The sequence below is a fragment of the Malurus melanocephalus genome, unplaced genomic scaffold, assembly GCF_030028575.1.
Source record: "Malurus melanocephalus ecotype Western Australia unplaced genomic scaffold, MMel_1.1 scaffold_22, whole genome shotgun sequence".
NCBI lineage: Eukaryota > Metazoa > Chordata > Aves > Passeriformes > Maluridae > Malurus > Malurus melanocephalus.
The window spans coordinates 2876434-2904267 of NW_026623254.1; the positions used below are offsets into that span (position 1 = coordinate 2876434).

General features: G+C 39.0%; 1 protein-coding gene across 4 annotated transcripts in view; it reads right to left on the reverse strand.

The window, feature by feature from the left end:
- Positions 1 to 27834, reverse strand: part of ERC1 (ELKS/RAB6-interacting/CAST family member 1) — a 269145-nt gene that overhangs the window by 7941 nt on the left and 233370 nt on the right. For all 4 annotated transcript variants that reach the window (XM_057390065.1, XM_057390061.1, XM_057390063.1 and 1 more), the window contains 2 exons: positions 17305 to 17406; positions 2874 to 3062 (listed from right to left, as the gene is read on the reverse strand). In XM_057390065.1, coding sequence (XP_057246048.1) covers positions 2874 to 3062; positions 17305 to 17406 — 291 coding nt within the window. The remainder of the gene's footprint in view (positions 1 to 2873; positions 3063 to 17304; positions 17407 to 27834) is intronic.

Here is a 27834-nt window from a genome sequence, read left to right on the forward strand (position 1 = left end):
CTTTACTGACCACAACTTAAGTCTAGCATATTATTTGAGATTAAGTTTTGAGACACCATATCCTCGTAAGTWCTGGCTTCAGGCCTTCATTACAAATGGACCAAAATTTTACTACAATAAGTCAGCCTTACAAAATGTCTGATAAAATGCCAGTGAAGAATGATATAGCATTTTGGCCCTGTRGCTTGATTACCATCAAGGTTCCCCAGGGAAGTGATCATAGCCCCAAGACTGACAGAGTTACAGAAGTGTTTGGATTATGCTCTCAGGCTCCTGGTGTAATTCCTGGCAATGTCTTGTGCAGGACTGAGTTGGACTCAATGATCTGYRTGGGTCCTTTCCAASTCAGCATAATCTGYAATCAGWTGAAGTCACGGAGGACTATCACTGAACTTAATGGTAGTSTAAAGGCACTATTACAGAGGTACCAATTATCAGTCAAACTTTGAGATTCTTTGAGACTCTAAAAGATTATTTCTGTGGCAGCAAATTCCCCTCAGATCCATGGTGTTGATGCTGGCAGATACTTTTCTAACAATTGTTTATACATTAGTTTCTGTGGGTCACTGAGGATGTGTCCATATACTGGTTTTATTTACCAAAAAAAGCCACAGAAAACCCCTTCTGTTTGTACCTGAGCCTCCCCAGAAGGTATGAGAGATCAACCAAGTATCTTGGCTATGATGAAACACAGCAAACCAACCTTTGTCAATAAAACTGTTGCAGTGGGAAATAACAGCTTCAAACGCAGAAGTACGAACATAAATTCTCAACTATTTATTAAAAAAAAACCCAGAACAACCAAACCAAACTAGGTAATCTCATTGGTGAGAASTGGATATGTTGGAATCATTCTTAAATATTATTGGTGTTTGGTTAAATGTATCCTCCCTAATCATGTTAGCACTTCTTAACATTCAAGAGGATTAATTTTTTCCCACTGAGGCTTGTGAACCATTATCTACAGAAGATCGTATTAGAAGGGACAGGAGTGAATTTAATGCACTGGATTTGAAGTAATTTACAAAACTCATTAAAATACCAAAGATGCAAAATGGGTATTCTGTGATGGGCTTTTGCAAATCTGGAGAACTGATTCCCACCCCCCATGGGAATACTTTAAGCACAAAGGAAACTCTGCAGCTAGAAACAGAAAAGCTCCATGGCTTAAACGAAAAGTCTGCTTTSTAAATTGAAATATATCATTAAGTTTGTGTTTGCAACTGAAGCTTCTTAAATACCATCTAAGTCAGTATGGGAAAGYAGAAGACACAGCTACAATTTATTTAAGCTGAGGTTAGTTATGCTTGGGAATCATGAATGGAGAAGTAACTTTAAACAACTGTGGTGACAGGAGTGAAGAATTAAGACAATAATGTGAGAGAATAGAAAAAGAATACGTTTTTATTCTCTACCTTAGGTAATCCCTTTTTCTCACAATTTTTCACAATGCTTTTTTTACAGTTTAAGCCATAAATGTTGCTAATGGACTAGCAAAGTTGTGATGGGAAAAATTACTTTCAGGATGACTGTCTATTCAGCAGAACTTGACAAAAAAAGCCTTTCCTATTTTCTTTACCCACATCTCTTGATCAAATAGCAAATACCACCTATCCCCACAGATTCTGACTACAGACGAAAGACCACCAGAGCTATAACTAATGAGGCAATTTATTTCAGGAATATCCAGACTTTGCCCATATCTGCTCTTGTTCTCAGAGATGCCTCCCATGCATGCTACAGGTGTTGTTACTCACTGCTTCATCCCAATCTGACAGACAAGRTGGTTCAAAATAATATGCCTCATGTGGATGGCACGCATTAAACTGAAAAGTTTTTAATCCAGTATTAGTGATTACAGAACTCAAGAGGCTCTGAAGGGAAAAGGAATGTGTCATGCCTATGGAGGCAAATGTAGATATCACGGGAGGCACACAGCACATACTGAATCAAGTAAATGCATTAAGACAGGTACAAAGASAGATAATGACTGTCTTGTACCATTTTGGCCCTGTTACAGGCATATTTATCTCCACAGGTCYGCTCTTTCTGAATTTTCAGACATGCTTCTGTTGGCTTCCTGCAATTTGGCTGCTCTCTCCAATTTTTCAATCAAAATTCAGTCTTGACTTGAAAGTTCAAGGAAATTAGCTTTAACMTTACAAAGGAAGAAAACCAGACTGAAATGTTCAAGAGAGGCTCAAGACAGCGTTCAMTGACCCACAAATTCCCTCTTAACTATATAGGCCATACACTAGCTTGGTATAAAACATATGAAAGTGAACAGTGAAAGACTTGGCATTGTAATCCAAATTCTTATAAAACCATTTCARTTCTGTATTCTAAAACTCCTGGAAATACAGAGTTGGATTTCTGAAGTGTGTGTATATAAGCTCATACAAATCTTGATACTGGTATCCAGGTAAGGTGTTAAACAGTAGAAATTACTGGCCAAATATTCTRTTACAGCAGGTAAGAGCACTGCATTCATTTCTATAAAGAGATTMATTAAAAAGCGCCAATTACAATATAAATAGTTTATGTAATTGAAATAAGATTTAATATCCTGCTGACTACTATAGAGAGCAGCTAAAATTTGTTAASAGTCAAAATATGGCAAAGGTGGTATCTTGCCGTTTGATTTCCCATGAGTGTGTAGATGCATGGCCTCAAGTATGGATAAAAAACCAGATGAAATTCCATAGTAAATATTAAATGGCAATGATTCAAAAAATGATTGTCTCCTTTTATCAGCTGAAGAGTTCATCTTTGCTACCTGCTCTCACGCCTTACAGAACTGTTTCACATTTTGGTGTGGCACATCAGCAAAGCCTAAATCAGCAAGTTCAGCTCCTTGTAGACCACAAACTCACCTGCTCCTGGGTCATCTTCTGCAGCTCCTTCTCCCAAGCTGCCTGGTCATCATCCAGGTGGTAGGAAGCAGGCGGGGTGAGTCCACGCAGAATCAGGGGGTCGCGGTCGTGGCACAGGGCTGTCAGATGGCCGATGTACAACTTCAACTTGCTGCGGTTCTGGTCAAGTTCTAAGAGGGGCTGAATTATCTGAAATAAGAGAGCAGAGACAGTGAGGAACAGGCTGAGACCCAAGCAGTGATGAAGGCAAATATCAACCTCTAAATTACAATYCTGTTCAGCTTCACAGTGGAAGAAGCCTGAACACCCTGTGCTCCTGACCCATAACCTACCAAYTATCCAGAAAGAAACCAAGTGCACTGGGGAAAGGGATATAGTGATGACAGCTGTGTAATTAGATTGGGAAGCAATGATGATATGGGTGAAAAATGAAACAGTATTAAACTGAATGCATTAACTCTACTGATTATCCARCAGTGCTTCAGTTCAACTAGTTCAACAAAAAAAGATTTTTCTGACAAAAGGTCTCTGTCCACAACTAAGGCAATGTCATAGATTTTTGGCTTGTTTTGCCAACAAACATTTCACTGTAAATTAACTATGCAATAAACATGTGCTAAATAGAATACTTTTAAATGATGGCAAAACACAACAGTTCTAAGATGAATGTATCTCTACTATAGAAATTGAATAGAGAAGTATCTTCACCACAAAGTTAGAATACTAYTTTTTATAATCTTTTACATAGTTAAGATGTAGTCCTCTATAGTCTTGAAAAGGCAATGACTTTTATTATACAAGGCTGATTCTATACAATAAAATAACAAACTAAACTCAAAGGACTTTATTGAAGTACTATTACATTTCATTGTACTTTACCTAATCTGAATCTAATCATTGTTCCTCAATGCAATCCAAACTAGAATCATCCAGTTCCTATAAAAGGCATCTGAAGTACCATTTGTCATTTTTATACAAAAATTTAGAGCTCAAGTGCATAAATACATACCGGGCATCCCTTGCTCTGACCTTCCACAAGAATGCTGCTTCATTTGTTCTAGATGTTTGTGGGCACATAGTCAAAACCGCAATAATGCAAAACTCTAAGGTTTGCAGCTGATGAAGAATTAGGGAAGAACTGGGCTTAGGGCCTCCTCTCCATAAAATGAGGTGCTGGGTAGGGAGAGCTGGGAAACCTTGCCAGAGTCCTGGCAACCTCTATTCATGTTCCCAGGCAGAGGCTGCACCTGCTGTTTGTTAGCGGGCTGGGGATATCTTTTCAATAGGGCGCCTCTGACCCTGCTAATGARTAAGGAGTGAGATAATCTCTGAGTCAACAAAACAGGGCACTGGCATTACTTTCAACAAAGACTCTGGCTTCGACCCCTTTTAATAGGGCTGTCAGGGCTCACTTACTTTGTTTCTAACACTGKTTTACATGGATTAATTTCTGCAGAGCCTGAGGATCTGAGAGGCATGGCTAAGCAGCTAACTAATGTCAGGCTCTGTGTCCTGCTGAGCTCAGCAGCCTAAACCAGCACTTGAGGGTGGTGCCATAGCTACGAGGCAGCCAAGGTAGAGGAGACAGGCAAGAAACCTGCAGAGAGAGAGAGAGAGAGCTCACTTGCTTTATTAAAACTCCCAGTGCTTTGTGCAGCCCTGGGGCAACCTCTGTGTGCAGGTATGAACTCACAGATATGAAAATAATGCTTYGTTCTATCAGGATGGAATGAGTGGATGCTGAGGTGGATGGAGAAGTGGCTGAATGGCAGAGGGCTGTAATTAGTGGCACTGGATCTAGCTGGAGGCCTGTCACTAGTTGTATTCTCCACGGGTCAGCGGAGGGCCCAGCATTGTTTAACTTACTCATCAATGACKGGGATGAAGGRGCAGATGGCTTCTCAGCATGGTCACTGACAGCACAAAGCTGGGAGGAGTGGCYGATACCCTGGAGTGTTGTTCTGCCCTTTCGAGGGATCTTGACAGGCTGGAGAGATGGGCGGGGAAGAATCATTTGAAATTCAGCAAAGGCAAATGGAGGGTCCTGCACCTGGGGAAGAATMACYCCAGGCACCAGCACAGGCTGGGGCTGACCTGCTGGGAAGCAGCTCTGTAGAGAGGGACCTCAGGGTCCTGCTCACAACAAGCTGTCCATGAGCCAGYACGGTGCCCCTGTGACCAAGAGTATMCTGGGGTGGATTAGGAAGAGCATTTCCAGCAGGTCAAGGGAGGTGATSCTGGTACATAGCCTGTAGTACACACTCAGTAGTGTCCAGTTCTGGGCTCCTCAGGACAAGAGGGACAAGGAGCTCCTTCAGAGGGTCCAGAGGAGGGCTACAAATGTGATCAAGGGACTGGAGCACCTCACTGATGAGGACAGACTGAGGGAGCTGGGCCTGTACAGCCTCCAGAAGAGAAACTGAGATGGGACCTCATCAGGATCTGTAAGTATTGGAAGGGATGGTGCCAAGAGGATGGAGCCAGGCTCTTGCTGGTGGAGCTGAGCAATGGAACAAGAGGCAACAGGCAGAAAAAGGAAGCTCCACCTGAACATGAGGAAGAACTTCTTTAGTGGGCACGTGACTGAGTACTGGAACAGATTGTCCAGAGAGGTTGGGGAATCTCCCTTACTGGAGATAYCCAAGAACCCTCTTGATGCAATCCTGTGCCAAGTGCTCTGGAATGTCCCTGCTCCAGCAGGGGGCTTGGACCAGAAAAGCCACYGTGGTCCTTCCAAGCTGACYCATTCTGTGAATCAGTGACTGCAAACTGCAGCTGGGCAGAATACTATRCTGTCCTGTATACAGGACAGTAGGAAGGGAAATTTAATAGAATAAACACAATTACATTCCACTTCTCCTTGATGAGGAGAAAGCAGAGATATCTAGCAAGTAAGAATGGAAGATTTTCATACAACAATTGAATTTGACTGCTCAGGGATAAATCCCCTTTTGAAGCACATTCCTCCTGCACCCTTCCCCCTTTTACTGAGCTGGAAACAGGCCAAATGAGGTGYGTGAAAGTTCTTAACTAGCAGCCCTCCCAGAGCTGTTCACAGAGCAATCATTCCTCTCACTTGGGATCCATTAAACACTGCCAGTCAAGTAGGAAGTGCCCTTATATCTGCGTTCCTGCCATATCTAATTTGAACTGGCCACTTAGCAAGAGGCACTGTGCTTCCCACAGAGCAGAGCTGCCACTGCTTTATCTCAAGAGGGTGTAAGAGCATTTGCTAAGTGGAAAAGCAGGGCAGTGCTGGATTCATAAACCACAYCGTGTTCTCATGATCAGCTCAGAGYTGCAGAGCTTTCTAGGAAAACAGYGGGTAAACAGACCMAACGCAAGAAAATCTTCYAAAGCAGCCCTCATTCATTAATTGCCCTGATAGGTTTAGGCCATCCTCATCAATGCATGGAATGAAGTCTGCTTAATGTACCCTCAGCTTCAGAATACTGCTAATGGCCAGCCAAGTTTGACACTGTTTCACTAAAAAAGGAAATCGCTACAACTCTGAGGCAGAAACRTGAAATGCCTGACAAATCTCTCATGCAAACCCAAACCACCTCCACCAACTAATAAAGACATTTGTGAGCATACTACAAATTCAACTTGAAAACRACATGTTCAGGTTTTTTGAGATTTTGTACTTCAAGGAAAAAAAATCTTTGAGTATGACAAATGTGAATCCAACTCTAGTTTCAGAAGTAATTTGGGCAAAAAATGCTTTACAATGAAATTATACTGCTTCTTTAGTGCTAATCCTGCTGTTGCTGTACAATAGTMAGCTGAAACACATGGGTAACTGAATTTAAAGTTTTATATGCTGTCTGTGCATTGAAATACATATATAGACAGCAGTGTCTACTGGAAATAAGCAAAAACTCACAGGTGATTACATGAAAAAGAAATGGGTTTTTTAAGCACAGCAGTGTCAATCTGACAGAAATGTGATATTGACTGTCAATAGACATTTTCAGGATAAAGAATGGATTTAATCAATGCATAATTCACCACAACCACCATCTTTAAATTATGCCTTCTCCTGGCAGAAGGGTWAATGACCTGGTCACCTTTCTCCCTCCTAACTATCCCTTTTCTCTGAAAGAAGAAACCACTTCTCTTTTGCAGAACCAAGTAATTAACTGATTTCAGAGAATACTTTCTAAAYTTCTACTTAAAAAATCTGCAGCTGCCATTTTGAAATAAAGTCTTACAGGCACCCCTAAAAGTCTGCCTGCTTTTCCACCTGCATTGGTTTGCAGCCTTGTAAAAGTTATCTCCTTACACAACTTGCCTTACTCATCAGAATAATGCATCAATGTGGAGGTTGATCGTGGATCAACAGCAGTAATCTTTAAAGAAAAAAAGGAGAAAATAACATTTTCTGACACAGCAAAGGCAAACAAAATGCTATACATAGCTCTGGCACTGTCAGGACTGCTGTCATAGCCCCCTATCAGCCTGACTGCCCTGCTTGTACATACTCTGTGTGTATATATCCACTACACAACACTAAAGGGCAGGGATGCAGGTAAGTGGTCTTCATTTTGCCATCAAATTATTCAGTAATTTCTCTTAATTTACACCTAGATCTCTAAATATTTTAGAGAAAAAACCAGAAATCTCTGCAAATACTGCCATATCAAGCAGAAAATAAAATAGAACTGACAAGTTATCTCAGGTGTTAAAGTAAACAATGAGAGGTCAAAATGACAGTGTTTTTGTATTAAAAGTGTTACAAAGAAGTGTAGGTAGAATGAATCTGAAAGTTTAATTAAATTTGAATTAAACAATTTGAGAAAATATCTAGCGTGCTAGCCTATAGATCATGAGTGTTCACTGTAAACCCTGCACAAGCACAAATAAAGAAGGAATTCTGAAAAAAAAAATCCAACCAGAAATCCAAACCACCACCAAACAYCTCCTCAAAACTTCAGACTGGATGTAACAAATATGTTTGGAAACACAATGCAGGTAGCTCCTTTATCTCCTATCAGTCACATTTTTCATATCGGTGTGGAAAATTATTTTCAAACTTTGTTACATAGAGTTGGCAACTATGCTACCCAACAAAACCTACTTCCCAAACTACCATTACACAGGAGAAGATGGGGCCAAAGATTGTGTAAGTACAAATGCTTGTTAAGAAATTATTTCAAGAGGACCTGACAAATCTCTGTTTACTTGCCTGTATCTGGATTTTATTATAGATATTGCCAGACAAGCAAATTTTGCCTATATAGCTAAATATCCTATACTGGAAGATATGGAAATAAACTAAGATACTGAGTGACATAGTCTGGAAATATTTGCATGGCAAATTGAATTATGCCTTCTTGCTCAGACCATTTGTGTTTGTTTGGCAACAAACGCAAMGGTTCCACAATAATCTTGTAACCACTGAATGCAATGGTTTTATGAGGCATGAATTTGGCTCAGAATGTGCAAAGCTTTCCCAAATTCAGAGCAATTTATCATTGATGTCTTCCCTTCATTATTTTAAATGGAAACAGAAGAAAGTTCTCAAAAAGACACGTCTTGACCTCMGTTCAGTTCAGCTCAGTTCACTAATGCAGAGATACTTGGTTTCTTTAGAAGACCCCAACACAAAAGCTCAAGGACAGGCTCAGTATTATTTAGATTTGTTTTAAAGACCAAAAAAAAAAAGAATTTAATTTTAACCTTCATAATTTTCTCCTCATAAACTAGAACAATATACACGAGGAGCTAAAAGAGATTCTGGCTATTTTGACAGAGCTGTCTTACTCAGTTTCTTTCTGACAGAATCAATTAGGAAATCATTTTTATATAGCAAATTATTTTTGAAATTTTTATACACCATGAACAAATCCCATGGATTAATGATTTCCAGAGTTCACCCTCTTCACCTTGGGAAAAATCCAGACCAGAAAAAAAGAACAGAGAAAAAACAAACCAGGGAAAGGAGTTTTGTCATTAGCTCCCTCTGTTTAAATACAATCTTTTCTACAATCATGCAGGTGAAGCAAAGAATTGCAGTGGCTTGGTARGGTTCCTAAAGCACTGAAAAAGAGGAGGTAGTTTTAAAATATTTTTATACATAACAAATCCAGAAGTGCTTTCCATGACACTGGCAACTTTCGCTTACATGGGCTGCAGAGCAAAGCTGGCAGATCAGAGCTGAAATATTGATGTGAGTGGCTTGTAACTGGACCAAGTGAAAATGAACWTTCAGGAATGAGATACCTCAGCAGAGCTGAAGAGGGTGTATGCATACCAGAATTTATGAATTTTACTTGTGACATTGAATTTTACCTGTTTCCTCAATCTTTTACTTTCAAAAGCAACAGCGTTGCTCAGTCTCATACCCCTAAACACAAGAGAGGAATCTGTGGCTTAACTGCAAGATATACAAACTGAAATGCTCTTTTATTTTGTCTAAATTTCCTTTTGCCTTCAAAATTTCCTGGGAATCCAGCAAACCCAGAAGCTTAGTTCTGGAGCAAAATAAATGGGCCAAGAGAACCTAAAATCTCCTTCATTTGAGCATTTTATCCCCGTAAGTTGTGTTAGTTACCAAGTTAAAATTTTGAGTAATAAATTAAAATATAGAAAGCTGTGAAACTGAGTAGTCAGACTGATAATACYGACCATTCTCACCAATGGAAAAAAACAGTATTCCCACAGTAAGCAAAAATAGTTTAACAACTGTTTGCAGCTTGTACGTGACACTGTGGATTTAAACAGCATTCTCCTGATCAAATTTTTGTAGCTGTCACTTGATTTCACAGAATCTGTTAGATTTTATTCTGATTCCTTCTCTACAAAAACACAGCAGCTTTAGAATAAGTAAGAAACTACCTATATTTTTAATACATTCAAGCTTTCTAGCACTTGTTATCTGTGCGAGAGTGAACAAGAAAGTACACACTTTTCTTGCTGTGCTGCATTTGGTCTGTTATTATCTGCTTCTTCTTATTACAAGGGATAAAAGGAAAAAACAGTGGCTCTAACACGSCTTTGTTTGAAAGCAGAACACGGCAGCAATGCACAGGGAGAGCGTGTCCAGGGGAATGCTCATGTGTCAGGTGCTGTGCTCTTCTGTCTCCCTGCTGTCTGTTCCACTGCTAATGCAAAACAGAAGGTATTTCTTAAGTAGTCTACCAGAGAACACAATCAGTGCTTTTCCTGCTCAGATCAACTATAACCCCWCTGTCTGCAGGTGAGAGGAATCTCAGTCTTGTCCTTCTGTAACACTGGRTCTTCATTGTGCTGCTGCAGCTCTCTGCCTGCTGAAAAACACTTTCAAAGCCAAGACTTGTGAGGCCACCAAACACCTGGTTTATCTGTCTTTAGGAAGTCTTTTTAGAGTTACTTGCTCTACATTCAAATGCAAAATACCATTAATAAACACACCTTTTTATACATACAATAGTCCTTATCTGGAAGTCTATTTAGCAATCAAATGTAGCTGGGCTGCCTGTGTGAGCCTAATATCAGATGGAACTAAATCCTGACATGTCCATCAGTCATTATGAACTTTACCAGCCAGGAAAATACAGCTTCTAGATTGACTATATAGCCCTGCTTTTTAAGTTTATTCACACTTTTCTTGAGCTTATTTTCATAGTTAATACACCAGAAAGCAGGTTTGGGCTTGATTCTTTTTCTGATATTGTTCATCTCCCCTCTCCCTTAATCTCCTTCCTCCTAACTGAAAACTGAAAGGKCTTGGCTGCAGCTGCTCCTCCTCTGTCTCTGTCCTGTCTAGGAGTGCCAGGGCTCAGAGCAATTGGGAGATAGTACAGACTATCTCACAACTGCGAACAATTCTCTTGGAAGTGGCCAGAAACAATGTTTGAGTGTAGAATTCCTACTTGCTACAAAGACCAAGCCACTAGTAGAGGATCATGTTCAGCTGCAAATCAAAAGAAAATAAGACACAGAMCTGGCATAATCTCATCTGGCAGAAATGAATGATGGCCTTTTTGCAATTGTTTTGCTGAAAAGCACAAATCTCTACAAAAAGAAAGCAGCCATCTGTTTTGAATGTTTTAGAATGTAAGTATCTACTTGTGTTSTTCTTTGATCTGTAAGAATAATAGGAAGACAGTGATACAGTCCAGTTACACCTCTGTTGTGAGTGCTTAATTCATCCCAGAGTTRCAGATTACAAAAATCCATCTGGAAATCTTAGTCTTATCATTCTGGGATCAGAAAGAAGATGAACAATGCATCAAGATCTGTTCTTTTGTGCTCACAGATGCAACATTCTTAGGGAATAAATTTTTCTAACAGACATTAGTTATTAAACAGCTAAATAATAGCTTAAAAAATAAAATAAAAAAAAAAAGCTAGCAGAAGAATTGTTCTCCAAAAGAGGAAAAGGACCAGGAACAGAAKCTGACATTGTTTCCAGGACAGCGTTCCTCTCTAGCCCTCCTAAGGATTAATTAGTTACATCACCTTATGTAGGTGCATCACATTAGGGTTCTTACTAAAAGGCTGCCYATCTGAAAAGTGGGAGTGAAGAGCCCTGGCTGTCACCAATCATGACAAAACAAATCTGGCATCTCTCTCTCAGTCAGGACAAGTGATAATGTTTAAGCAAAGTGAGATTATCTCCTGCTGCTGCTGCCTTCAAATTTTGCACAGGGTATGTCTCCAAGGCAAGCATAAGACACTTTCACAGTGCTTTTACACACCTGGACAAATAATTGTAATAATATTATTATACTACAAAATTAATTTGTAGATTTTTAGAGGGGGGGAAGAAATTACTTCAGAAAACAAGAGATGACAATAAAGAACAAGACACAGTGGTCTGAAGAGCTTTGTTCAGCATGCTGGAATAGCAGCTCCTTGAAAATATTGGTTATTTTTCCTTTTTTCTTGGGGGGGGGGAAGGAATAGGATCTTGGAAAAATAATAATAATAAAAAAAAGATGTAATAATAGAGTCAAAACAAATCTGACATAATTTGGGAGCAAATTCAAAATGAGATATTAGAATCATCATTGTATCACTTTAACAAGACAAATCCAGAATATTGCACAGTTATGATACCTAGCAYTTATAGAGCACTTTCCCCAAGCAATATTTGCACTTTTACAAAAACTTCAGCTCATTTTACAATTATAGAATTTGATACAGGGAGAAAGAGAACAAGTGAGTGTTYGGAGACGATGCCAGGAAAGAATTTATCTTCTGAACTGTGGTCGAGTACTGTGTCCAGTAAATTACAATGTAATGTGAGTCAAGCATGAAGGCCTGGTGGTTTTGACCATTTTGYATGATCTAACAATTAAAAAAGACCATCTTGAAAATAAATCTAGTTAAAAGGCTTATGAGGTCACAGGGTAGTAAGTGTCAATACTGAGAATCTCRAAAGTGTGACGGTCAGACAAGCAGTTCTCTACATGCTTCAAGCATAAAATGTGTCTTGTGGAGAGAAGATCACATTTATGAAATGAATGAATACAAGTAGACTCTGGAATATTAGATGGTCTTGATAAAAAACTATATTAAAAAAATTCAAACTTAAATTTATTAAACTTTCTTCAAATTGATGACTTCCTCTCTATTTCAGTTTTTAGATTCATATGACTCTAATCTACAGAAAAACTCTTGGCAAAGTCAAATTGCAACATTGAATTGACTGTTCTTCAGCTTTTAAAAATCAACCATATATTATCCTATAATGACTTAACCCCTCTTTCCACCACAGACCACCTCTGAACTCTYAAGGGAACTGTTAAATTCTGGTAGTGTCTTCAGTGCTCAACTCACAATGCTTACTGCTTCTGTGTTAAAATTTGTCAGACTCAAGTATTAAAGGAAAATGTCACAAAAAGAGGCTTTTTGTCTTATTTTTATGGCAATAGGAATTGCCAATATTTTCATCATCTTGAAACATCCCCATTTTTATGCACTCCAATTCTACATGAGCTCTTCAACCATTCCACTGTTGCTCTAATAAGCAAAATATTAATTTTCAATTAATTAATGGATGAGTAGATGATGCAGATTTCTGAACCACACCCACACTTTCTCCCATTTTAGGCAGCCCAGCTGTGCTTCACAAGAAAGTTGGATGAATTGAKCAGCTTGAGAAATTTATGTATGGAAGCTTTGCTTCTCCTTCCCCCATGTGGCAACCTACATGGCACAGATTTACAAGAAGATACACCCACATATGCACATATCCTTTTGTATTAGATCTCTTAAGGTGTAAATTCATATTGTTCTTGACAAAAGTGAATAATAACTAATTAAGCCATCGGGCAGATCATTCTGGCATTTGAGAAAGACAAAGGAGCATCCTCATGTGAAATCACACTGGAATATGCTTGGATGTYGAGGAGGACAGAGCTCCATCTGGGGAACAAAAGGAGTTCATAAGAAATTCAGACTGCAAGGAAATGAGCCTCGTGAAAAATGCTAGGAAARACTATTTCAGGATGAAAGATGGTATTTACATTGAACTATAAACTCAAATGTAAACTAACATCCTCAGAAATTACAGGAAGGGTGCRTATGTTTATGAACAGTGCTCCATTTCAGGGAAGCTCTATCTGATAATTCTGTCATGTACAGACCTGGCATAACTAAATATTAAATTCAGTCAATTCCAGAATGCTGGAGGGGAAAAGCCTTAAGAGCTAAAGCATAAAAAAAAAATAGTTTACTATTGTACATGATCTTCTGGTCTCCATTTAAGCTTCAGTATTGACCAGAGGTGATTGCATCCACAGACCTAAAGGAACTTTAAAAAACAAACTTCTTGCCAAGTCTTGTGCTATTAGTCACTTTTTTATCATTGTATTACATAAATTTAATTTAACACAGGGAGGTTAGGGACTCTGTAACTTACATCATCTTAGCTTTAACAAAGAGAATCAAGGACTTTTTTTCAAATGAACACAGAAAATCATGGTAAAAACATGYACTCTGTTGGGAATAACTGGCTTGGGAAGTATCCATCACCTTTATACTTTCCTTGTTGATATATGCATGACAATCTTGAGGCTGACGATTTTGTCAGATGAGATGCACGTAAGGCAAGGCTGCTGGCTGACTCATTTTGACTGGGATACTCTAACACGTTTTCCTGAGGAAAGGGACTCATAGTTGACAGATAAGCTGTATTAATGTMAAATATCCATTAATTCAGTAAACTAAGAGAAAACATACTCTTAGCACAGTTGCATTCTTAAATGCATCAGCAGATGGGAGAGAAAAGCGAAAGATCTTTCTCTCGCTGTTTTCTACACAAAGTCCATGTTTGCTCCAGAAGGAAAATCAGAATTATTCCTACCTTCATAGTGAGTGTCCTCTTCCTTTTCATCATTTACTTACCTGATCTTCCCTGCTTAATTTCTGTTCTTCAGCTGACATTTACAAGCATTATCTCTACAGCTTTTAACAACATACACGAACGCACAACCATGGCAAGAGCAGTGATTCAAAAAGAACGTGAAATCAACAGCGAGTGGAAATTAATGAAGCACTTTATCAATTTGTCCACTGAAGAGATTTTCTCAGTTCAAACCCCAAYGCATGAAATTCAAGTTTGACATTGCCACAGTTGGATTAAATTTTCCAGATGGTTGACTTGAAAAGAGGGATTTGATCTACACAGTCAGACAGACTGTTTGTAGTTAATTGAGCAAGTGCAAGAGATGAGAGCGCCTTATTCTCTCATGAATGTTTTACAAATCTAATACAAAGCAATAATTTTCAGAAATGCAAGGGTCCAAGATTTCCATAGAAATTTTCAGCAGGTTTCTTTCGAACAACTGATATGGAAAAAATCAAATTCTTAGAAAAAAATGCACAGAAACTCATGTGAAATATTTTTTTTTAAAGCATAAATGAGGGAAGAAAATGTTTCATATACATTTTTAMAATACTGTCATCAGTCCTTTAAAATACTTTTAAGTACTTGAAAGAAATGTACTCTGCTTTCAAACTGATAGTCCAAGGCCTAAACGAATCCTGTGTACTGTAGTGCACTGACTCCTGGCCAGTAAAAGATGTTTTCTTTGCTAAAGAACAGGYGTGAGGAGAAGGGCTCTGTCCTGTCTTCCCTTCTGGAAATGGGAGTYGTTGTGAGGACAATTTGACAGTAGAAAAGAAAAAATTGTGGACATGGACATAGAGAAACAAAATGTGCTTTAAATGAAAAACAGCACCAAATTTCTCCCCCATTGTTTTGAAAGAATGAGGGAGAGGAAGGTTAAGGGGATATTCCTCTTCACATTTACAGACAATTCATATTCCTAGTCCTTATTGAGAATCTTGTATTGTGAGTTGATAAATAACTGTGACTAGTTAGGTCAGCGTGCATGGCAGCAATCTYGGCAGCAGATCTCAACATGCTTAAAAGCTTCAGGAGGAACTTTATCTTCAGGAGGAACATTATCTCCGAGCAAATTCTTTACAAACCAGAATCGAAAAAGCACATACAGGTTTGGCCACAGYGCAAACTGCTTTGAAAAAGAATCCAACTGAAAACATTTCCTCCATGAAGTCAATGATAAATGATATGAAAGACATTTCCTGTTCTCTYGTACTTGCACAGAAACTCAATTACATGCCCTGGAAATTTCTCCCCGCAATATCGTGAAACATTGATAGGATGATTAGAAGAAGAAAATCACAAACTGCACATAAACACACGAGAAACACCCTCATGCAGAGACTATGGAGGCAAGGGGAGGGAGCACAGCCAGGTTTCACAAAGCACAATGAGCGAGACGTGGGAGTGACTGCTGGAAACTTTTCTATTGGCAAGAGAGGTTGATTCTCACCGTTCTGAACAAAATGGCTGAGCTAAGAGCATCTGACTGGTTATGCCCAAATACCCTCCTCCTCATCCTAGAGGTGCAGAGGTGGCAATGGGAGGAAAGGCCCAGAGCAGCATGGGAACGAAATAAAGAGTTGGTTAGTATTTAAAGCACATATGTAAGTACAAACAGTAGTACAAAGYGTTTAAATTCCTTTGCAATATTCTGAGCTACCTTGAGGTACAGCTTTCTTTGCTCCCTTGTAGGCTTTGTCAGCTAAAACAAAGGGGAAGTSCAATCAGAACCTCCCACCCCCTTTCTTCCCTGTTGCCCTTTCTTGCAAAGTGTTTGCAAGAATTTCCCTAAATGTCTAAATTTTATTTGTCTTCTACATGTTATCTTTTCATTTCATCTGGGAATGCTACGCCATATTAATTTGCAAGCACGTACTACAGTTACATTCTGGAAATGGATTCAGCTCTCTGTAGARTTGCAGTGTAGGAGCAACAGATATTCTAACATTTGCACCAAATAAGGATTAGGAAATCCATTTAATATTAATTATTAACAATTTCATTCTCCTGAAAAATGGTAAAACCAACCTTTTCCAAAAACACTGCAGAAAATTCAATGTACCGTGGAGGAAGGTATTAAATTGAGATGCAAAGGGAAGTTGCCTTGAAAATGAGATTTTTTCTGGTTTTTCTTTGTATATACTCCTTTTCATTTTCTGATGTAGATATGAAAGGAGGTTTTTCAAGATCTATTTTTGCAGGGTGAATATGTAATTGGCCTTTGTCATTTTCCTCTYGTACCTTACTCATTATTTCTGTGCATCACTAGGTTGGCATTCAAAGGTCCAGAGTGAGATGCTTTCCTTCCTGCAGATCTCACCCATTTCTACATGAGTCAGAGAGCAAAGAGAAGCATTCCTTTACTTCATCAAGGCAGTGATTAATGATGTCTAATATTTTAATTAAACCAGAGTGGATGAGATTACAACATGGGATATGTAATTATGCTGRCATTTTCTGCACTACCCAAGGGACRGTTAATCTCTGATAGTTATCAAGCACATGGCTGTGCTTTGTAAATGACACAGGAGGCTCCTCACTGCTTTGGAGATGGTAAATTGATTTTCCTTCAGTTCACGGCCCATTGAGTTTGTGAGGGAGCAGTCTGTGCTCATTTGGCATCGAGGCTGGGATTTCCTCATGGGAAATGAAGGGAACTGCTCATATGCAATCCATAGATCAGAAAGCTGATCCTGGAGCATATTTCCTGCTACTGACGACAAGAAACAGTCCTGGACACTCCACACACTCAAGCAGTAAACCTGAGCTACTAAAATCTGAATATGTCGTACAGGACTTGAGCCTCACATTTTAAGAGAGTGAAGTTTTTTGTTGCCTTTCAGTGTACCTCCTCCTCTCCAGCCACCTAACAACACCTTGGTACCATTCATTCACCGTTCATTCACATTTCAGGAGTTTTACACAAAGCCAACACAACAGTAGCATCCATTTCTGGTTTATAACTGCATTCTGGAATGTKGCTTTTGTTCCAAAAAGCAAGCACATCAGCAAAAATTACATATGACTCAAAACAATCAGCCCTTATGGTAAAAATTACTTTCAAAACAAAAAAAAAGAGAGACACGTTACCTGGTCAGGGGAGGGCTTGTGGTTGGTTTGGTTGGAATGGGATGAGGATTTGAGGTGGTCATCCTCATAGTTGTCAGCCATCAGCTTCATACGGTTCTGAGTCTATTAAAAAAAAAAAACCCATTAAAAAAGAATCTCAGTCTACCTTCTAATGTTAACAAAGCAACTAAAGGGAACAGGGCATTTATGCTATCCTGCATATCCAAAATCCATACATGGAAAAACAGTAAGACACATGCCTAAACCATCAGTTGGTTTTACTGTAGAGAATTGGTATAAACTGTGGAGAAACATTCCAACCTGTTGACTTTAAGGCCAGATCAGCAATTAAGTGGGTCTTCTGACTTGCCCCTACTAAAACTTGTGCTGTACAAGAAATTAATTTCTTCTTCTAGATTCTCAGGATTAAGGTTCAGACATCGACTTGGAGAATAWTTCAATGAAAACATGAGTTAGGTGTCCCTAAGTCAATTAAAAAAACCCTAACAAACTCCTCTGAAAGCAGTCAGTTAAAAAAAACCCCAAAAGTAAACAAATTGAAAATAGATTTTTACTTAAGAAGTCCATCCAGCTTCAATATGTCAATCAGTTTTCAACTGATATATCAAAGAACRGAAAAATTCTGAGACTGATCAGAAAAATGTGAATCATATAAAAGCCATCCTGTGAGGAAATTAAAAAGTTATTAAATAAATCTTGGGGAAGAAAAAGTGACATAATGAAGGCTTAGAAAATTAAAACCTGAACACAGTCAAGTAATGAATTAACAAAATATGAAACAARTTTCTTCACTTTTCTTCAACTCCTTAGGAAACTTCAAGTTCCAAAGGAGATATAATTTTTAAAAACACACATTAGAAAATAAATTGTGTAAGAATAAATGGAATACYTTCCTTTAACAGTACCATTCTAAATAAGCAATTGCAACAAACATTAAAATATACTACTTGGCTGTGTCTGCAAAGTAGAGTGTTAATGAGATAAAAAGCCCTTTACATACCACCCTGAAGAGAGGTCCCCGGGCACCTACAAATACTCACACAAATAAGGAAAGAAATGCACCTGGAAAAATGTCCCATCACCCCAGCAGGGCTTAAAAGGCCATTCAGGCAGCAATGATACTCTGTGGGTAGGCTAGAGGGGTCTTTGAGAGAGCAGGRTGAGGGTGTTGCAAAGCCAAGCACTGCCTCCCTTCATGTTATCTGGGTGCTGATGTCTTTGGGAACTCACCCATGGAGTGGCCCCAAAACTGAGTGATGATATTTCTCCTCCCAGTTCAGAAGGCACAAAAAGCCCTGTTTTGAGCTTTGTGAAATCTTTGTATTCTAAGGAAATCAAAAGACTAACCAGATGTACATTAGATATGATACAGACAAATTATCTACAGCTAGACATATGAAATCATCAGATATGCACTCAAATGTCTTAAATGAAAGCTCAAAGCTCTCTGTAGCCTGCTGTTGATTCAATACCTTCATAACTCTACGGATCTTCACTGAAAAGTTTAACAAGCATCTTGAAGCTAGAGAATGCAAATTTTACTTGTCTCTATTCAGATCACGAGAGAAGGTCCAGGGTTGAATCTGGATTTATTTTGGATTAATTTAACAAAAGCTAATAGTAAATTGAGCTTAAGCAATAAGCAATCTAATCATGCAGAAGTTTTATATTGTTTGCTCTGCTTTGTCAAACAAGTTTTGAATTCCAAGTCTGACTCATCATTCATAAATCACTACTTAAAACACTCTACATTAATCCTTAAACAACCAGTTTATTGTAAAGGCACTTCCTTAATATTTATTATTTTATTATATTTAAGGTTGTCTGTTCAACAGTTTCTTCTTTGTAACGAGAACAATAGATTTGAAACCATTTCACATTTCCTTGGAAATTTTTTGTTTTGATAATAAATTATTACATGACTTTCAGTGCGTGTGTGGAAAAAATCTACTGAAACCCAGATGTTTAGCAGAATGCTAGTACAACATGTTAACTTTCCTGAGAGAAAAAGTGAAGAGATAGAGGCAGCATGTTTTATGGTATTACATGAAAAAAACCCCAAACAAAGTATCAGCTGGTACAGGTAGAGAAGAATATAAACATTGCAGAGAAACACAGAATGGATCAGCTTGGAAGCRASCACAGTGGCTCATCTYGTCCCTGCTCCCTGCTYCAGCAGGGTCATCCCAGAGCACTTGGCACAGGATTGCACCCAGATGGTTCTTGGATATCTCCAGAAAGGGAGATTCCCCAACCTCTCTGGACAATCTGTTCCAGTKCTCAGYCATGTGCCAAGTAAAGAAGTTCTTCCTCATCTTTAGGTGGAACTTACTGTGCATCAGTCTCTGCCTGTTGCCTCYTGTCCTATTGCWCAGCTCCACCAGGAAGAGCCTGGTCCATCCTCTGACACCCTTCCTGTAGACACTACAGACATKGATAAGGTCCCTTCTCAGYTGTCTCTTCTCGAGGCYRAACAGGCCCARTTCMCTCAGCCTTTCCTTATSAGAGRGATGCTCCMGTCCCTYCATCATCTTTGTCACCCTSYRCTGGACCCACTCCAGGAGCTCCCTGTCACTCTTGTCTTGAGGWGCMCAGAACTGGACACAGCASCCCAGGTGCAGGAAGGGCAGGTTCACCCCCCATGACCTGCTGGCAGTGCTCCTCCTAATGYACCCCAGGATTCCATTGGCCTTCTTGTCCCCCAGGGCACACTGCTGGCTCAYGGACAGCTTGCTGTCCAGCAGGACCCACAGATCCTTCTCCTCAGAGCTGCTTTCAGCAGGATGGTTCCACCCCTTATCTCTGCTGAGCCTGGCTATGCCCTGTCCCCTTCAAATCTAGTTCAAAGGCTTCTCAATGAGCCCAGCTGAGTCCTGAGCTAAGACCCCTTTTCCCCTCTGACACAGGTGGACCCCATTTGTTGCCAGCAAGCTCAGTGTTGTATAAACTGACTCACAACAGAAAACCACAAAATGCTGCTGTTTACACCAGTCTTGAAGCCAGRTGTTCATCTGCATGATTTTCCTGTTTCTTGCTCCATCATTCCCTACAACTGGCAGGACAGCAGAGAACACAACTTGTGCTCCASATCCCTTGACCTGTTTTCCCAAGGCCCTGAGGTTCCTCTTGATCATCCTTATCCTTTTTACTGGGACTTTGTTGCTGCCCACTCAGAAAGCTGTAAGTGGGTAACAATCAGTGGGCTGTACCAGGCTGGGGAGTTTCTTGGTGATGTCCCTTCCCAGGCCTCAGAGAGGCCACACACCTCCCTCTGGATTTGGTCTCGTCAGCAAAATGCACAGTGTCACTCAGAGAGAATTCTGAAGTCAAATTGAAGAKGTTGCACACTTCTGTCACTTAAATACAAGCAGAACGAGCTACTATTAATATTTGGCAGGAGGTAGTGAGAAGAGGCTGATGGAATTGGGCAGGTTTAGCCTGAAAAAGAGGGGGCTTTTTTTAATTACTTGATRAGAGGAAATAGAGAAGATGAAGCCACACTCTTCCTGGAGGGGATAGAACAGGAGATGACAGATATAAAATGGAACACAGAAAATTCTGATTAGAGATCCGGAAAACTCTTTTCCTAACAAGATGCATCAAATGCCAGAACAGGCTGCCAAGACACTGTGGCATCTCCATCCTTGAAGACACTAAAAATGCAACTGGACAAGGCCTTGAACAAGCTGCCCTAATTAGCGATGCTCTCAGCAGGTGGCTGGACACAGAGGTCTACTCCAACCTAAAATAYGCTGCAATTCTTATTATTTGGAATTTTCATCAGATCATTTTAGAGTTCCAAAGTTAGACTTTTCAGAAGAAGAGGAGGATAAGTTCCAAAATTCCTCCTACTTGACAAATATGATTTAGTTGCTCAGCTTGATTACAGTCCTTTGAACATTTAAACCCAGAACAATCTCTGCAGTGTCCTGATGATGAMATGCCTGTGGGATCAGCTCACCTGGAAGGACATTTTCTATGTTTCCCCCTCAATTCAGCCTGACCTTCCACTGCTGCCACTGTTAACCTAAGACTGCATGCTTGTRACAGGTCTTGGCAAGAAAACGCCAAAATCAGTATTGTGATTCCACAGAAACTAATTTATGCATATACCATTGGAATTAGGTAAAAATCAAGAGACGGAAGAAAAGCAGATTATTTCCTGATGGATACCACTAAGAATTATTTTCCCACATTTAAATTCCAAGCAGTGTTGAAAATAAAATGCACAATATGATATTATTTTCATAATTCTTTTTATAGCAAACATAGAAATATAAAGCTTCTGCTCAGGACTGGACAACTAACGACAAACTTTTACTTGGAAATTTTTAAATAACTGTAAATACATGAACTGAGTTTCTCTCCTATTGCTCCTCTACAGAAAGAAAGAAAATGTTTAAAARGATGGAAATTTCTAGAGCAAATGGCTGTTGTAATGATTTAAAAACAAACGGTTTATTTTTCTGTGGGGAACCACTCCAACATCCTGCAGTCCTGAGCTGGTTTGTCATGGTGCTATTATACAATCCTCTCCCACCTTAYGAGGTTATGGCTCAGATCCTAGGGCAAACATTTCTACATCATTGTAAAAAGTATGAACAACTAAGTGGTTTAACCAYGGGGTCCTGTGAGAAAATAAATGAGCAGTGCAGACAAATCAGTTTTGTCAGGAGTGCTTTTGTCTAAAACCTGCAGAGCTGTAGGCAGAACTAGCAATGACAGGAACCGGATGTCAAATTCAAATTTTGCTTATAAAAATACCATGTGCCCTTACAGGTACCTTCTTCATGCAAGTGCAGAAAAAAAATGCTGGAATGAAGAAAACTGGATAAAACTCCACAACTCAATAGGTTTCCTGATTTTTGTGCAGAAGATGCCTTCATTTTACTTTTTTTTGGGCATATTTCATAAAATTACTCGTGGCCCTCCAATTATGATGACCTTCCCCAAAGCCCCCACACCTTGTCAAAGCCATTAACAATGCTCTTCTTTTCTCCCAATAGTCATCATGCAAAAGAACAGTTCCAAACTCTTCAAACTGGTGTCAATTCTCAGAATTACTCCAGAGTCATCACACACTCTCCAGCTCCTAATTGAAAGCCAGGAATGACTGTGGAGAACTTGCCTCTGTAGACCAGAGTCTATGAACTGCAGGTCCAAAGCGTAACATCTGCAAGGGTACTGCATCTAAAAAAACCCAACTTCCCCTGGTTATATATTAGATTATACTCTAGAAATATTAGATCCTGCACACCCCTCCCTTTTTGCACCCCCGAATTTCTGCAATTATCCTTTTTGCCTTTTTGATACACTTTCTGTTAATGCCTTTTTTGATTCTTGTCATTATTTAACCCTTCTTCCCTACCCCTTGCTGTAGCAGGCAGTTATATTAAAAGAAAAAAAGCACYAGGAGAAAACATGAGAGAAACCTGTTTTAATCATGAATGTGAATGATCAGCATCAGAAATTCCTTTAAAYGTGCTCGCTTTCGTTGTTTCATGGTCCTGCCATGATTTTGCTACATTGTCATTAATTTTTTTTCCCTGGGTACCATATATTTCACTTCTGCCTGTATTCTATAACCACTAAATGTTTGGGTAAACAAGGAAATTACCACAGTTAGACTGTTTCTAACATAACCAACACCTGAAAACTTCCATTGCAAGCTACAYATGCACACTATTTTACCTGCCAAAACTGTAGCCATAGAGAATTTTTAAAGAATCACTAAATTTCTTGTTTGTGGAGGTACTGCTTCAAAGCACTCYCCCACCTGTAGGTTCCTAAAAGTAAGTTATTTTATGTTCACTGATGTTCACTGCAGGCCACACTGTTAGCACCKCAACCCTGAAGACCAAATTAATAAATTTTATCACAGTTAAATTGTTACATGAGAAAAACCAGAACTGATGTGATCCACAAAGTTTAAGGGAAAGTCAGAGACATATTCTGGAATATAGCTGGTAAAACCTAGAAGAGTGCTATCCAGGTCTGACAAACTCTTTATTGTGGAATTCCACATATAAATTTGAAACACACAGATTTAACTACAGACATTGTTTATAATATATTTTACAGAATGTTTTTATTTGAAAGCTTGCACGAAGTTGTATGYTATAATGAGAGTACATACCTTTCTTAAGCATTTCTGCAGGACAGTGTTCTGGTAACCATTACCCTGGCAAGTTTTTGAAACCAAGTTTTWTTCATGGGGATCACACGTTTCTGTATCTCTTGGCAAGCTCTCTAATAAACAGCAGATAGCAGSTCATAAGCTGTATATTGTCTCTATTAATCTTGTCTGCTTCATATGCTCATTGCAGTACCTCACTCAGAGTTTGCATCAGGTCTGTTCCTTCACCAAGAAACACAGCACCAACCATGACATCAGTGACTACTTTCTTATTTTTTGTATTTGCGTGGGGTAATTTTGGTTTTGCTAACCAGTCTAAACAAGCTTCATTAATCCTTTAATGCAATGTTTAAGAACCCCTACATTAAGTAAATATTAATATAATGACTGTACTTGTGACAAATAGGTATGTGGTGGAGGCAGTGCATTAAAGGAGTTATCCCTTTTAATCTGAGTTGAATGTTTCACTGGAAGCACATGCAAAAGCAACAGTTTAGAAACATTTTTACCATTAATAACATAAATATAATGGAAAAACTCAGGTGATTTTTCTTTCTAAGGGTGGGCCTAATTCAATATCTCTGAAAATTACGCACTTGTGAAGACTTTCAGATAGTTCTTTGCTATTTATTAGAAACCTGCAGTGAGCCATAATCCCTGTTAATGTCCAACCAGCTCCCTGCTGGAATCTGGCTGGCAGAAACATAGGAAGAATAATCACTGTTATTGCCTGTTAATGGAATATGATGCCCTATGTAACTACATTGAGTATATCTATACCTACCTTGAGCACCAGGACTCTGACAGATTATTTCAAGTATTTTGCTCTGTAACACCACCCCACCCATGATATTTTATGATCTGGGAGACACTTTTCAAACTTGTAAGGAGATAGTACATGCTGAGTTGCCATTTTTGTTTGTAAGGTTTGAAAGATGCATCATTAGTTAGATTTGGCTTTCCTTTTCGCTATGTTTAAGATAATCAACTGAGATTTCTCTATTAGCAGCAAACAGGCACAAATTTCTACTGCATAGATATGAAAACCATTCCTGTTACTACATTTCTGTACGTGCTGGTGCCTGTGTTTTTGTGAGCCCAATAAAGAGCATGTGCAGCTGCTGGGTTTTGTCTGTGCCTGCAGGATTTAACAGTTCTTCCTGAGATACCGGCTTCTACATTGGCTGCTGGCAATGTTACAAAAGTATTACATGATAAAGTGAAAGACTTTATCACTCCAGCTAATTTCTGTGTTTAAAGATCTCATTTTTCTGTTCACCTCCCCACATGGTAATTACTGAGAATCTTCATCCTGAAGAATTCATATTCAAAAAGCATTGAACTAAACTAAAGGAGGCAGATTATCAAGATATGGCATGCTCTCTGAGATTTCATATATGCAGACATGTGTGGATAAGATAAAAAAATAAACTTGGAACTGAATTTTTCCCTGTATAGGAATGTGTCTCTTGAACTGAGTCCCTTAGGAGATGCACAAACTATGGAATTGCCCAGTGACAACAGATTATTGAAATCTATTGCTCTGATTCCTATATAAAGAAAACCAGTGACAAGAAAAAATCCCAATCAGATCTGTGTTTGGGATTCCTTTTTGTGTTCTATCATACAATCATTATAGTAAGTATCCCTTTAGTTCTCTTTTACTCTTTCAGARAAATCCCAAGATGTGTTTAAGTTCAGTGGTAAGAGAGCTGGCTTCCTCAATTACTTGTTTCACAAGAGCTGGAACCTGCCCAGTSACAGGTTTGAAAGGAAACTAAAGTAAAAAAAAAAATACCACCTCTCATGGTTAACTACTCAGRAGCAAGCCAAATATGTTATTTCTTYGGCTTCTTTCCACTGCATGGAAGTGGCTTAAGYAGAAATATCATTAAGGTGTGTCTTTCTGTATCTCAAGGATGTCTGAGCAAGTGCTGGAGTCTGAGGACATTTACCACCATGTAGTAAAACAAATTTATAGAGAATGGGGTGGCCTATGCATCAAGAAACTCCGTTCAAGCAGGATCAGCAGAACAAATGGTAACCCGTAACAGCAGCCTCAAAGAATCCTGGATCCCTCACACGTCAGAAAACCCATTTTTTGGGTTATTAGCGTGCCCTTTGGTGCAGTTTGTTAGGGCAAGTCTGGTCTTGATCCCATGCCATGGAAGAGAAGGGTCTGGCTGCAGAAGAGAATATAAGATCAATGCCCTTAAACTCAATAGACTATTTTATTCAAAATATCTTWAAAACAACTGGATTTTTGCTAAATTATGCTGCCACATCCACTCTCAGACTGCTATGCCATCTTCACTACGTCTTTATTCAGTAAAGAAGTGACTTCTTTTGCAGACAGCATGGCTACCCTTGAAGAGCATATGAGTCCCCTTTACTACCCYTTTTATAAAGACTAATGAAATCTGCATGCTTTGGATTTGTATTCTCCATCTTCTAAGCATGGCCTTCAACCCCATAATAATCTCTTTCTGCAGCCTGCCTCCCCCATGGTGTCTCCAGGCAAGAGTCAGCTGGGACCAGTGTGAAAGTATGTATGTTCTGAATGGCCAGCCGTAAGTGTATGCTGCAGCCAAACAAAATATATCACAGCTCAAGTCTCCTTGCCTTTCCCTGTGTGGGAGCYCGACTTTGGGCTCTTTTCGCCTCTACCCAGCTGTGGATGCTAATTAAGTTCCTATAAATTACAAAATCTTTGAGACTTCTTTTTCTCAAATTGGGTTGAAAATGGTCAATAAATTGAAAAGTTACTGGGTAGGAACTACAGCTCAGCTAAGCAGATGGATAGCACTGTTATTCAAATTCTTCTTTGGAGTCCAAGCTAACACATTTTGTTAGAATTGTAATAGTTTGGATGCAGACTCTCAATATATTCTTGCACTAAATGCTGCAACGAAGTGGAATTTTCTGGTRCATGCCTTTCTTTAAGATTCTAGGAGGCTGACCTGCTACAAATTCTGAATTGATCAGCAGCAAGCAAGCCTCTCATGATTAGTTCATGTGTCTGCTGAATGCTTAATATATACAGTTYATTGTCTCTTTAATCTACTTTGATACTTACCCCCAAAGACAACCCATTTTAAGAGAAAAATGAAATGCTACTTCTGTAATAACGCAAAAGGAAATACCAGCCTTTTTCATGCTCCTCTTTACTAAAACTGTTGAAACTTCTGACTGAGCTTATCCCATTGCTCATTTTCGATCTCTTACTATGCTTGTGGGTACAAACTAAAAGTTTAATCTTATATTTTATCGAACAATAGAAAAGCAAAGACTAAAAAGCAGTGAGAAGAACAAGTTGAAATGGAGTATAAAGTCTTCCTAAACACTTTGATAGGTCGGTGACAAGTGTTTTACAAAGCCAAATGTAAAASGTATCTCATGTATGCTAAGGCTGGAAACACATACCAAGATTTTATTGATCTTGTGATTAGTTTAAACCTGTGCAATTTAAGCATCAACACCGAGCACTACAGATAAGGTTAGTCTTACAAAGTCTATACGAAAATCTGAAGGCAAATGCTCTATATTACCTGTGTTATATCCTATAGATAGGGAAGTACTTCTATCAAATACAGAACAAGCTTTGTCTGACATCGTTGATGGGACTCCTGTTTTGTTACGACTATTTGCCTGAAATTTCTCCTTCCCTTTTCACTTCAGCTTCACTCCACACCCTGCTCATCTTACCCTCAACTACCTTACTYTGTCCCCCTTCCCTTTGTTATTCTATTTGGTTCTCCTTTCCAAAATAAATYCACTTGCATATGCTCAACTTCACAACGCTGCCTATTTAACACAACCACTTTGGTCTCTCTGCTTTTGTCTCAGTCTTTCTTTTTTCTTTGTCTCATTTCTCAGTCCTGGTCTGAAATGAGAAAGTTTCTCAGTCCAGAGATACCTATGAAAATTGACTGGCAAAATCTCATTTAGGAATTTACACACAAGATGCATCCTACTGCAAAATCTTAAACTCTAGTCATGATCCCCCAGCTCAAAAAAACCATTTGTAGGCCATCTGCTCACAGGTATCTACATACACCTTTCCTAGCTGAAGTGATTTGGAAGTCTTCCAATCCTTGTCTATGGTGACTGTATTGTTACAATAAATACAGTAAAAGCATTCTTTTATCCAGCAATTTTTATTTTTAAAGTATATGCCAGTGTTTTGACCTTTTATTGTTACATATTGTTATTGTTATATAACTCACCACTGCAATTGCATTTGCCTGTAGCTTCAAAGAGTTGTTAACAACAAAGCCCCCTCCCCTCTATACATGCTGTTCTTGGCAAAAAATGGAGTTATGTACAGATACAAATTCCTAGATGCTAAAGTGATGTGAGCTGCTCAGTATCATCTCAACACAGACTGTCTGTGA